Below are 13,800 nucleotides of genomic sequence, written 5' to 3'. Positions count from 1 at the left end.
AAGAAAAAAACAAAGATACAGTTCAACAACGTCAAACACCGAGAGATACAGTTAAGGATGTTAAGGATTCAGATGCAGAGATGTCTGTGTATCACTCGCTCAGCAGAAGCCGACCTTGGATCAAGTGTTGGATTATGCATCAGGATACAATTTTTTTTTAAAAATAACAAACAGCAATAAGCTCAAGTATTGTTGTAACACGCCTGTTGTGAGGTAGGGGGCTGTGGCGAGGGCAGGGGGCAGCGGCTATGGAGGAGGAGTTGTTCATGCTAAGCTGCTGGAGATTCTCAAGCAAGCTAGCAACATTAGCAAGTTCATTGTTCTTGGACTGCATAGCGACTTCTGTTGGCTTTGAACAATACAAATTTTCAATGAAAAATCCATTCCTCCTACGTAGTGAAAAATATCAAATGGAAGTTAAGAGTTCTTGCAGTTACGTAGCTCCAGCGGTGTGATAACAGCACTATCAGCATTTCTTAGTAGTCAAATATGTTGCTATTTAAATCCAAACAAAAAAATAATTGAGATGTCAGGCAAATACTAAATCCTTCGTTGAGATAAGCCTTAGATCATTGAGACATTTGGTCAAGCAGATCATGTGCGTGGTTATCATTGCATTCAGCCTATTATGTCGAGTGCCCTCACCTTGATTTGTTGTAGACTTTGGAAATTAGGGAGTCTCACCATCCAGCAGCGTAATGGCAAGAACGCATCCAGCACCTAGAAGGTCTGATGTGTGTGCACTGGAGTTCGACCTCAGGACACGTTGACCGAGCTAGCTTCTTGTGCTGGAGATGTGCAACGTCTGGGCGTCAGGCTTGGCTTTGATGCGCCTATGATTTTTGTGCCCTGCAAATGCATAACCCAGTACCAACTCAATTTGCAGTAAACATTAGCAAGACCTGATGTGATTTCCATCCGTCCCAAAACCAGAGAACTGAAACGGGCATCGAATAAATCACATCTGAAAATATATCCGCACCAACACGAACGAAGACTGAAACATGAAACACGCATTGTTTCTGATTCGTGCTGCGTTTTTGCAGACAAATACCACAGCGGACTGGATGGCAAATACAAACTCAAGAACACGGATCCGATCATTGAGGCAACAGAGGACCAGCAATCTCCAGGAAAACACAGGAATAGGCCATCAGACATCCAGAAGGCAGGAATACAATCCAGAAGGCAGTAAACCATACCTCTCGCCAATCCTTGGTGGAGATTCAGATTTCGAAGATGCAGGCGAGACGTTGGCAGAAGCAGGTTGGCAATCGATGGCTCCCCTTGCCGCCACCGCCGCCGAGCGGAGGAGCAGCTGCCTGGTCTCTCTCCCTCCACAAATCTCACGTCGCAGACATCGCCCTGGGGGCTCTCGACCGCGCCAAGACGCCGCCGCCGCCCCGTGCAACCCTACGGCAAGCAGCAGGAGGAGCGTGCGCCGCCGTCGCGAGGGCCACGCTAGTCTGCTCGGTTGCTGCACGAAGCTTCCGCAGCCGCCAGGAGAGGAAGGATGTCGGCGCCAGGCAGCCAGGCGGGGCAGCGTCGCGTCCGCACGGCCTAGCCGGGATGCACGGAACGATGGCGACCGGCGCCTCAAGGAACCGGGCCTCGTGGACGCGGTCTAGCTGGGCCAATAGCGGCTGCCCTGAGAAGGGAGCACGCCTGAGAAGGGAGACGCGGCGAGGCTCTCGACGCTCACGGCCGGCTCGGTCTGGCAGATCCGGGAGGCGACAGCCGGCGGGATCAACGGGTAGGGTTCGCGTTATGATCGTGCGTTTTCTTTTTTTCTTTTTTTATTAGGTGATTGCAGGTTTCGATCGCTGTGCGTGGGTGTTCGGAGCCCGCGTGCCTGGGATGGAGAGCGAGGGTGCGAGAAGCCTGCCGTCCTACGTCTAATCGTGGTCGTTGGATTTGGTTTAGCTGTTTTATTAGTCTTTAATTTTAATATAGATGAATTACTGTGTGTATTTTTCTAAGTGTATAATGATTGGAGGGAACTTTTTTCTAGGAGGGAATAGTACAATTATATATATAACTCCATCTCTTATCACGCGTAAACCACGCGAAACCGTGCTGTCGCTGGCGGACAGTTCGATGGGATTGGATGGGGCCTCCGCCATATCAGGAACAGAGCCTGTCGCGATTACGCCGGCCCCATAACTAGACTTGTTTAATCCACGTCCACACACGCTCTCTCCCTCTTCAAAGCTACTATTTTGTTTATTACTCCCTTCGAGCAAAAGTAGCTCACGTTTACCACATTTTTAATGAATGTTTTTCAAATCTATGGCTCCAAAATAATTTATTATAAAAATACATTTCGTAATTAATCTAATAATATTTATTTGATATCATAAAATTAATATTTTTTTATATAATTGATCGAACTTAAAATACTAAACCATGACACCGTGTGCTAAAATTGTTTTTTTTTTTTCTGAACCGAGCGAATATAATTAGTACTACCGAGACAAGATGTAAACTAGTAATAACCTGAAACGCCACCGAAACCGAGAGAGAGGTGACAGGTGACGATTGTTTTTACAGGTCCGTGTCTCCTTCGTTTGCCTTCCGAAGAGACACGAGAGGTGTCCGTCCCCTTCACTGCTCTAGAATTGTAGCGTACCCTCTCCGTCTCAAAATAAAATTTTACATGTGATTTAAATTTTTACTCAAATTAAAGTTCACTTATAGGTATCCATCCGTAGACGTACTGTCCGTAACAGCAGTAGCACGTCCCTGCTGCCAGCGAGTGGGGCCAAGAAAATAAAAAAAAGTCATAAAAAAAAGAAAAGGAAACATTTTTGTAATTTCATACAGTGTATTGGTTTTCGTGTGGGAGACTCAGAGGCGATGGAGACGGGGAAATATCAACCGCCATCCCCCAAAGTCCAAAGAGACTTTTCCCTGTGTGCCATTATAAAAGATCGTAATTCTCTATGTGCCCTTGAAAAAATTTAGCGGTCTTCAGCGCCACTACTTCAACTTTTTCGTGTCATCCATGCCACTTCCGTCAGTTTGGGCTTTAACGCCGTTAAACTGCAGGTGTGAAAAGACGAAAATGCCCTTAAGTTCAAATATGTTATTAATTTTTTTTAGCATCTTAACGACTTCAAATGAAAAAACTCAAAACTAGAAAGTTGTAGATCTCGTCGAGATCTATAATTTTCATATAAATTTTTTTTTTCATTTAATTTCGCAAAAAAAATAATATGATTTTTCTAAGATATATTAATCATATCAAATCATATTTTTTTGCGAAATTAAATGAAAAAAAAATTATATGAAAATTATAGATCTCGACGAGATCTACAACTTTCTAGTTTTGAGTTTTTTCATTTGAAGTCGTTAAGATGCTCAAAAAAAATTAATAACATATTTGAACTTAAGGGCATTTTCGTCTTTTCACACCTACGGTTTAACGGCGTTAGAGCCCAAACTGACGGAAGTGGCATGGATGACACGAAAAAGTTGGAGTAGTGGCGCTGAAGACCGCTGAATTTTTTCAGAGGCACACAAGGGATTACGATCTTTTATAATGGCACACAGGGAAAAGTCTCAAGTCCAAACACATGCCATCGCCCACCACCCTCCCTCCAGCCAGTTGAGGAGACTGAAGAAGATTAGATTTTTTTTTAATTTAACCTCTCTCCTCTTCTCGTCTCTCCTGTCTTCTCCCTCTTGGCAATTATCTTCTTCCCCTGCAAAGTCCAACCTCAACAAGGGATTGCTGGCGGCCCCGCAAGCGAGAGATAACTTTTTCAAACCAAACGAACAGTCCAATCCAATCCCTCGGGCAATCCATCCATCCGGTGAGCGCGTGGGTGTGCGTGTATATATATATACACACAAACGGCCGCCGCCGCAGCAGGCGTCGCTCCTACCGCCACCGAACTCCCCTTCCCTTGTTGCTGCTCTGCTCCGCTATTGCCGGGACCCGGAGGCAGGGAGGAAGGGCCAAGGAGGAAGGAAGGGAGGAAGGAGAGGCGGTGATGGCGGAGGAGACGGTGCGGGAGCTGCGCGCGAGCTTCGCGGCGGGGCGGACGCGCCCGGCGGAGTGGCGCGCGGAGCAGCTCAAGGGGCTCATCCAGATGATCGACGAGAAGGAGGCCGAGATCAGCGCCGCGCTCCACGAGGACCTCGCCAAGCCGCACATGGAGTCCTACCTCCACGAGGTAAAATAAAATTATTGATTTGCTCCCCAATGATTCCTCCTGTTCCCCGGGCGCTGCTGATTGATTCTTCTTGTTCGTCGTGGGGACAGGATTAGCGCTACTAGTACTCTGCTTCGTACTTTCGGAGTCCTCCGATTCCTCTGGGTTTAGTGTTTGTTGTTGGCCGGGCTTGCACGCGCTCTCTCTCTCTCTCTCTCGGGCATTCATTCCAATTCGTAATCCAATCCAATTTCCAAACCAAACCGCTGATGCTCATCTTCGTTCGAGTGACGAGGCCTTGGATTCCGATGTGATCCCCTCTCTTCTCGGATAGACATGGACTCCGTCCAGTCCATCTGACGTGCGCCCTGGACCTGTTCTTCTGACAGGGGGCGGCAAGGCTCCTGTTCTGAATCGCGAATCGTGATGATCCCACTCCCTGTTTTCGGCGGACTCTCTTCCTTGTCGCCGTGTTTTGGGAAAGCTGCGTGCTTTTTCAGTCAATTTCTTATAAGCATGCCCACAACCGCTGTGGGGACTGACTCTGCAAAGGCTTTTGCGTTGCGTGTGAATTGGTTCTTGCCTTCTTGGTGCCGTTGCTTCCACGGTCTCGCGCGTCTCACTCAACCTCAGCCTGGTCTTCCGGTTCCGCAAAATTTACCATACCTTGCCTGATACATTTGCTGTACTAAGCTATCATGTACTGTGCTCTAGTAGTAGCGGTGGTAAAAAAAAAACAGCAACAAAAAAAACGGTGGAGCTGAGACGTGCTTGTCAACAGTCGTTTCTGACAATGATTTCACGCTGAACTTGTCTCCGAATGCAGCAGCACTTAGCGCGTGTACAGTTGGGTAAAAGTTGGAAATTTGGCTACTGTAGCACTTTTGTTTTTATTTGACAAATAGTGTTCAATCATAGACTAATTAGGCTCAAAACGTTCGTCTCGCAATTTCCAACCAAACTGTGCAATTAGTTTTTTTTCGTCTACGTTTAATGCTTCATGCATGTATCGCGAGATTCGATGTGATGACCACTGTAGCACTTTTTTGGAATTTAGGGTGGGAACTAAACACGCGCTTAGCAAATCATGCACCATACGGTAGCAGCAAAAAATAGTTAAATCTGAGAGATTGTTTACTAATTCTCAGTAGTAGTCACATCAAGATTAATTTCATCCTAACCTAGTAGGAGTACTGTACTAACTGAGAACCGCATGTTGCTTCACCTGTGTTTGTTTGTGCCTCCTCAGATCTCACTGACAAAGTCGTCGTGCAAGTTTGCGCTCAACGGGCTCAAGAACTGGATCAAGCCCGAGAAGGTATTTATTTGTTGTGCCACGGAACTCCAGCTTGCAGACATGTTTATTTCTCCTCCTGCTGCTGTCACTGTTTCGCTGCTGGTCTGGCGCTAACCTTTTGGAAATCATTCGTTGTTCAGATACCTGCGTCCATAACTACATTCCCGTCCTCCGCTCAAATCGTGCCAGAGCCCCTCGGTGTCGTGCTCATCATCTCAGCCTGGAACTACCCCTTCAGTAAGTTGATGATTCTAAGCTGCAAAAGCTTTTTTCAAATAGAAATAGATGGGTCTCCTGCTAGTTCGTTAAAAAAAACACTTGATAAGGTAGTTATTAAACAGTTCGTTGTTGCGTGATGGAGTTGGAGCCTGCTAGAAGATCCTGCCATGAATTTCTTATGCTTCCGTGCCCCATGCTTGAGGGTGTGCTGTATTATGTGATATTTCGTATCTTTCCTTTTCCACAAAGCAAGCTGTACGCAAACGCACTAGTTTCTTTCAGGCACGTCACTAGTCATAATTGGCCTCTAGTCAACATCTGAACATTCATTTAGAGCTCGTTTTCAACGCAAACTCCACTAGAAGAACCGATGCTTTGACCTTTTATTATTTCCTATATGCATGTTGTGAAGAAAATATCTTTGGCCTGATAGACTTTTCCTTGATAATTCCAAAGAAGGAAAAAAAAGAAATAGTACTAATTATTTGTACTTCTCCATTGTAGTACTCTCTATTGACCCAGTCATTGGAGCAATCGCTGCTGGAAATGCTGTTGTTCTGAAGCCATCAGAAATAGCGCCAGCTACCTCGTCAATGTTAGCAAAGCTGCTACCCGAGTATGTTGATAACTCCTGTATTAAAGTTGTGGAGGGAGGCGTTCCAGAAACAACCGCACTCTTGGAACAGAGATGGGATAAGATCTTCTACACAGGTCAAGTTCTTAATACAATACTAATGAATTTCATGGCTCAGTGATTCTTTTAGTTTCTTAGACAATTTACTGAATAAAGATCATCGCGGACTCTGAATGCTATGACACATGCACTTTTCATTTGTACAGGCATTAGCCATCACACAGTTATTACGAGATTCTTCTAATATAATCCGAAAGTCCTTGATAGAGAACTGTACGTTATTCTTGAGATTCTGACTTGTATATGTTTTGATGATCTTTTCCAGGTAATGGAACTGTAGCACGCATAGTGATGGCAGCAGCCTCAAAGCATCTAACCCCGGTGGCTCTGGAGCTTGGTGGGAAATCCCCTGTTGTTGTGGATTCGAATGTTGATCTTCATGTAAATGCATCTCTCTGTGAACTATCATGTTGTTAAAAAAAGTATCATTTAGTTATCACAGAACCGGTATTTTTCACTGTAGGTTGCCGTTAAGAGGATTGTTGTTGGCAAATGGGGATGCAACAATGGCCAAGCGTGCATTGCTCCAGATTACATAATAACGACGAAGTCATTCGCGCCAGAGCTGGTATAGATAACCATGAGCATTACAGACACAGAATCTCTTGCACAAAGCATGAAACTAAACTTCCAATATCTGATCCATGAAGTAAATGTAAATCGTTGGCAGGTGGCCTCTTTGAAAAGAGTTTTGGTAAGGTTCTATGGGGAGGATCCTCTGCAATCAGCAGACTTGTCTCGTATTGTGAATTCGAAGCAATTCAAGAGATTGCAAGATTTGATAGAAGAAAAAAGTGTTGCTGACAAGATTGTGTATGGCGGCGAGGCTGATGAGGAGCAATTGTAAGGATTGTTAATCACACTTTTGCAGGTACAGATACAGTAGTGCAAACTCTTTGATTTATGTTAACATTTTTTTTTCTTGGGTCACAGAAAAATTGCTCCTACACTATTGTTAGATGTTCCCCAAGATTCAGCAATTATGACGGGGGAAATATTCGGGCCCTTGCTTCCGATTGTGACGGTCAGTAATATTTCTCTCCCTTCATAGAACAACTGTAAATCTGCAGTAGTCTGTGCTTGGGCACCTGTGTTACTCTGACTGATAATGTTGCTATCACCATTAGTACTCAGAAACCTACTTCTGAAGGGCTTATAACTAAAAACCACGTGTACATAAACACAATAGGAATGCAGTTCAAGTTCAGCACTTACTGTTAAAAGGAGTACAACACTGAAACGTAGTCTTAATTCGAAAGTTTGGTTTTGAATGTTAGTTTGAGGGGCAAAAAAATTCTGTGATGTTTTCGTTTTGTAGTTGAATAAACTCGTAAAACTTTTATCTGAATCTGTTTCGGGATTGTGTTTCCAGGTCGAAAAGATTGAGGAAAGCTTCGACTTGATCAACTCCAAGCCTAAGCCACTTGCCGCCTACCTTTTCACCAAGAACAAGAAACTGCAAGAGGAGTTTGTGGCGAACGTCCCTGCAGGAGGGATGCTTGTGAACGACACCGCGCTACATGTAAGCTCTGCTTCCCCGCAAACTCTCCCAAATGAAAATGAACAGCTGCAAAAGCAAAACATAGTGTTTGCAGTGATGGTCTAACTTTGCTCCCGTCCTGATCCTGCAACCCAGCTCGCCAACCCGTACATGCCCTTCGGCGGCGTGGGCGACAGCGGGATGGGGTGCTACCACGGCAAGTTCGGCTTCGACTGCTTCAGCCACAAGAAGGGGGTCCTGATCCGCGGCTTTGGCGGCGAGGCAAACGCCAGGTACCCGCCCTACACGACGGAGAAGCAGAAGATCCTAAGGGGCCTCATCAACGGCAGCTTCATCGCCCTCATCCTTGCCCTCCTGGGCTTCCCCAGGGAGAAGCGTTAGATGATCCGGCCTCCTCTTCTCGGTTCGGTACAGCCTTTTGTCCCTGTTCGTCGTCAGGTGCATAGTATTAATACACCATCATATGCTGTCAAATACTCCTAGAGGCAACAATGACTGTGCCGTGTGCTTGTGTTACACGGTTGTATAATGCATATATATTGTCACATTGACATGTACGTCAGGGAGTAGTATAAATAAGTGTGATCTGTCTGTCAATTATTCAGTGTGCAGAATGGATACTTGGATATGATGCGTGGTTGTGGTATCTCTGAATCTCTGTGCTCTGATGGCGGTGGCGCATAGTACGTGTATGTACTGCTGTTAACTCGTCGATGAAGCCGATGTGATCGGAATCAATAGAGTGGACAGCACAAAACCAAATGCAAGAGCACATGGTGATTAGGCATTCAGGCGGTCAGGTTTCTTGGTGGATCGAAAGAGTAAAGATAACCCGTGTACCCTACCCACTACTGGAAACGCGAAATTCCCTGACGGTGCGATTATCGACTGGAAAATGTAAAATACCAACAAGGAAATTAAAAATGAATTTTCCTGATGGTGTACTGTCAAGGAATAACCATCAGGGTTAGCTCGACAGGGAAATTGCAAAATGTGCGTTTTCCATGTTAATTAGGAATTTTCCTGGAAACCGTCGAGATAATGTTAATTACCCTGTCGGTTTATGCAATAACCGTAAAAAAAGTCCAACCTGTCAGGGAATTATGAATTTTCCTGTCGATAACGTGTACTCATAAGTTAATTATGAATTTCCCTGACGGTGATTTAATTTCTCTATGTGTTTTTCAGGAACCGTCAAGGCAATGTTATTTTCTCTATGTGTTTTCCTGAAACCGTCAAGATAATGTATTTTCCCTGATAGTTTATGTAATAACCGTTAAAAAAAATTCGAAACCCTCAGGGAATTTCAGGTTTCCAGTAGCGCCCGATGACTAGGCTGTAGGTTCATATCTGAAACATTATTTTTCTTGGCAGGAGGCAGCAGCAGCAATATAAGGGCCTGCGTAGATGAGCTAGAACTAATTACTAGTTGAGCTGAACACGATAATACTCTGACACGGGCGTCCATCCTTATCCGCACGCCGTGCGCCCACACACCCTCCTTGCTTCTCCGCGGTTTGCTCCTGCCAGCGGTCCTTATCCGGACGTCGCATGCCCATGCACCCACCTCACAGTTGTCTTTCCCCATGGCTCGCACTTGCCCGAGACGCGCGCCCGCCGGTGACCGACGGCTGCCCATTCCCCTACACTGAACCGCGCACCCCATCTCCTCCCAGTGGCAGAACCGCCCAAAATAACACGCTTTCGGAGGCGCTCGTCTTCCACTAGACACTAAGCACCCCGAAAGTTAACTACATCGAACAGTTCCGTCAAGCACACCCCACGGGAGAACTCAAATCAATCCATGGTTTATCTCCAGAAATCCAATAATGAGTACGAGCTTACAATACTTAGTCCATTTCATACGACAAGAGTTCTTGAAAATTATTTATTACAATACCAGAGTTCAGAGTGTGATAATTAAACAGCGGAATAAAAATAAACATCTAGCGGAAACGATACAAGGATCCGTCTGTGCCCACCAAAAGAATCCTTCACACAAGAGCTACTCCTCAAGCTGCACCTGCAACAGGGTAAAATAAACCCTGAGTACACAATGTACTCGTAAGACTTACCCGACTAGTGGAAATAGTTTCCTGACTCTAAGGAGTATGATAGGCAATATGGGTTTGATGTTTTCTTTTTATTTACGAAAAGCATTACTAAAAGTACATCATTAAGATCAAGTTTTATTAGCATTCATGATTACTTCATTAGCTAACTATTCTAAGTAAGCACCTGTTCTACTTTCAAGTACGGGTTGAACACTCAGAACCAATTTACCATCTTTGATCTTCTGGTTCTTATTACGGTGCTAAACCATAGCCAAGTCGTACCGTCTCACGGAAACGGTGATTCACGAACCAATGTATCCCAGCTGGGTACCCCAAAACACACACCCCGTTTGTACCCTAGACACAAACAAGACCAACCGATTCCACTCCTGTCATGGGGTCCAGGTCCCCGTCTAAACTTGGACTCCAAGCCCCCACATTTGAGACCCGGTCTTAATATGGTGCTTAGACCTTCACCTTTCCTCGTCTCCAATCAGTCGATCTAGAAAGAGCCGGAACCCATGACAAGGGAGTAACGGGCCTTCCCGCTCCCATAAGTAAGTATGTGCTCAGGATAATAAGTCTGTGACCTGACTACCATCCATAGCAACGGACGGTCTTCAATCGATACGGACAGGGAAAATAGTGTAATTAAGCTAAGCCCCGTTGGTTGCTGGACACAACTCGTCACACCCATCAATACCCGTACCATATCCCTGCCTGATCTCCATTTTTTCTTTCATCATTTTATCATGAGAGTAAATATAATAATCACCTATTATGAGTAACAGCAGGTTACTCACGCTACCGAAAATCTAAGCATAGCATCTACTCGAACATGCACTGCTAAGACTCATAGGACAGATATATCTATGCATGTGGTTTTCATAAAATTCCTGTAACGTAAATGCACATCACATATATATATTCAGTGATTATAAAAAATAAGGGTTATGCACCGGGGCTTGCCTTGGGCAGGCGTAGTGTCAACCGTGTCAGTCAATGGAGGCTCCAGGACCTCCTCCTGCACGAGAATCTCCTCCTCGTACTCCTTGACGATCTCCTCGAACTCATGATCGCCGATGGTCACGATCTCTGCCAACTCATTCTCTACATGCATGTGATGATGATGCAACAACTTAGCATTTAGGCAACAACAACTCTTAAAATAAGAATACAAATACTAAGCTACTAAACTAGCTCTAATGACTAAGATACTAAGCTAACTATCATCTTCACTAAGCAAAGTATTGGGTTCAACTAACAAACACCTAGCTTTACAAACTAAGGATATATCTCTATTTCTACTAATGATTTAATGGATATTGAAACAAAGAGAATTTAACTACCCTAATGCTTAGTCTATTCTAAGGCTACAAAAATTATAGCGAATACATAATAATACAATAAAACTACTATAAAAATTTTAGGACTAAAGCTATCACCAATTTACCATAAAAATTTCTACAATGATTAACTTAATAATATTGAGCACTCTCAAACGATTTAATAGCTCCAAGTATCAACATGTATATGTATAAACTAATTATACCAGCAGATAGATCATAATTTTAGAAACCTAACAAAATTTGTTTCACAATTTTTGGACACCTACACGATTTTATATCAATTGCCAAAGATCAGCTCAGAAATTAAATTAGAAAACCATTTCTAATTCCTTAGGAAAATGAAAAGTGAATCCCCCGCGCGGCCCACACGAGCGGCCCGCGTGACACAGCGCGCTCACAGCGGCCCACAGGTGCGGCCCACGCGAGGCCGGCCCGCTCGTGAGGCGGCCCGCGACGAGGGAGTCCCGCGCGCGTTGGCGATTTTGCAAAAGAGACTTCGAACTCCTCCCAATTTACAACTAAGTACTAACACTATTTTCTCCTCTCTCAGACCTTCTCACTTAACCCCCTGGCTTTTTCCTAATTCACCCACGCGCAACCCTAGCGACTCAGCGCACGGTGGCGCGGCGTGACCGTGCCGACCACCAGAGGCTCGCGCTGGCCCGTCGATCGGGCCAACCTTCAACTACGGTCCAACCGCCTACACCATGCAGCAACGTGGGGCGGCAGGATGCGATGGAGCGAGCTGCAGTGACGCGCGGCTATCCGCGGCGGTGACGCAGCTGCCCTGGCGATCTAGAGCACCTAGGAACCTAACTGGCTAGCGAGGGAGCATCAGTAGACTACCGTGGACCTAGCCAAGGTGACGGTTGAGATAGAGGATGGCGATGGAGGTGTGGCCACGTGCGGCCGAGCCGTGCGGCGGCGCACCGTGGTGGCGCGGTCGCGTCAACGATGACGTGGAGACGGTAGCGGTTCCACTAGCGTGCACAAGGTGGAGAGGGAGGCAAGACGATGCTAGTGGTGCAGGTGAATTGGCTCAGGAGGAACGGTAGGAGGGCTGCCCACGTCCACGGCCAGACACGGCCTTATCGGCACGGCGGCGGGAAACTCCAAAATTGGAGCTTGGCAGTGCCTGGTTCAAGGCTGGGTGGGGTCAGGCAGCAAGATGACTTGATGATGAAGATGTGGATGCACTGAATTGAATGGAGGTGATCACTCGGTGGCCAATTGATGGCGCGGCTTGACGGTGGCAGCAGAGAGAGAGACGGGGCGGCAAGTGGGCTCGTCTCGGTCTCTCCTTGGCGAGACGTGGCCGGCATGATCTAGGTGCGACGCGCGCGTAGACGCAATAGACAAACACGTGCGTCCCCTACCGGCATGGCCCGCGCGGCCGTAGTGCCATAAATGACAAGGCGACAATGAGCTCAACCACGTGAGCGCGACAGTGGCGGCATCAAACTAGGCCGACATCGGCATAGAGGTGCAGAGGATAGGCGCGGACGTGATGGTGATGTGACTACACCGGCAGTGGCTGCGTTGTGGCGTGGGGCGGGTCGACAGCGCGGCGGGGCCGGCGGCAGCACCACTTGGCTACGCAAGCAGCAGCAGCGGCTCTGCACTCCAGCGCGCGCACGCGCCCAGCGCGTGACGCCGTGCGACTGGGCGTGGTGATCACGCTCACCCGGTGAACTAGCCCGAGAATGTGCTGTGCACAAAATTTAAAGCGCCTATAACAACTAAACGGTTGCTTCTGGACCTAAACCATCTTCACTATGCTCAAGATGGCATATGAGGCTACCAAACCAAGCTAAAAGATGACACATTTTCTTAACTCGATTTTGCAAAATAAATTGCCCAACATGGCATTGTCTAACTGTCTGTATACTTAAAAATATTCTAAGTCTTTGAGCTAAACTTGATTCCAAGATGCATTTCTAGGCTATTAGAAATGTTGACTAGCAAGGTTACTTTTCTACGGCAAGTATTTCATTGTCATCTATAAAGTTCATTTTCCAAACTTTATTTAAGTGCCACCTATATGTTCTATAGCATTTTTGTTCAATAAAAATTAGTTTTAAACCCTACTTGATATACATGAGCTATTGAATCAACTTTCATTTAACATTTTTATTTGTCATTTTAGGTACAAGAAATTGATCTACACACTTCATCACATGCATTATCACATAAACATGATGCTCATGACATGTTTCAGTAGTTGGTTTAGGGCGTAACACCGAGGGTGATACTACACTCCCCCTCCCCCACCCCTATCAACACACGCACCATCGCGTCCGTCCCCCATGCCGTCGCTGCCTGGCCAGCCGACTCCGATGGTGTACATGCTATTGGCGGTGGCGAGGGTGCTAGAGCAGAGCAGCCCATGGCGTCGGGGGTGGCCTAGGAGATGGCTCTCCTCGTGGGCCCCCTCTGGACACCGGCCCGACTCGGGCTCCCTGCTCGGCTGAGGCTCATCGTTGCCACTCTAGCGCCCCTAGGGTGGCCTCCGTCTGCTCCCTGTACTCC

The 13,800-nt window shown here is 46.3% G+C and overlaps 1 protein-coding gene across 1 annotated transcript; it reads left to right on the top strand.

The window, feature by feature from the left end:
* Positions 1-3,606: 3,606 nt before the first annotated feature.
* On the top strand, positions 3,607-8,522 carry LOC136481640 (aldehyde dehydrogenase family 3 member H1-like). The gene is made up of 10 exons (XM_066478973.1): positions 3,607-4,178; positions 5,407-5,475; positions 5,595-5,691; positions 6,178-6,384; positions 6,633-6,748; positions 6,831-6,935; positions 7,038-7,210; positions 7,301-7,391; positions 7,740-7,889; positions 8,004-8,522. Exons 1-10 carry the CDS (start codon positions 3,996-3,998, stop codon positions 8,247-8,249), a joined length of 1,437 nt encoding a protein of 478 aa, XP_066335070.1. The 5' UTR covers positions 3,607-3,995; the 3' UTR covers positions 8,250-8,522.
* Positions 8,523-13,800: the final 5,278 nt, after the last annotated feature.

The sequence above is a fragment of the Miscanthus floridulus genome, chromosome 9 (genome assembly GCF_019320115.1).
Source record: "Miscanthus floridulus cultivar M001 chromosome 9, ASM1932011v1, whole genome shotgun sequence".
Classification (NCBI taxonomy): Eukaryota; Viridiplantae; Streptophyta; class Magnoliopsida; order Poales; family Poaceae; genus Miscanthus; species Miscanthus floridulus.
This window is presented reverse-complemented; position numbering and strand designations above follow the sequence as displayed.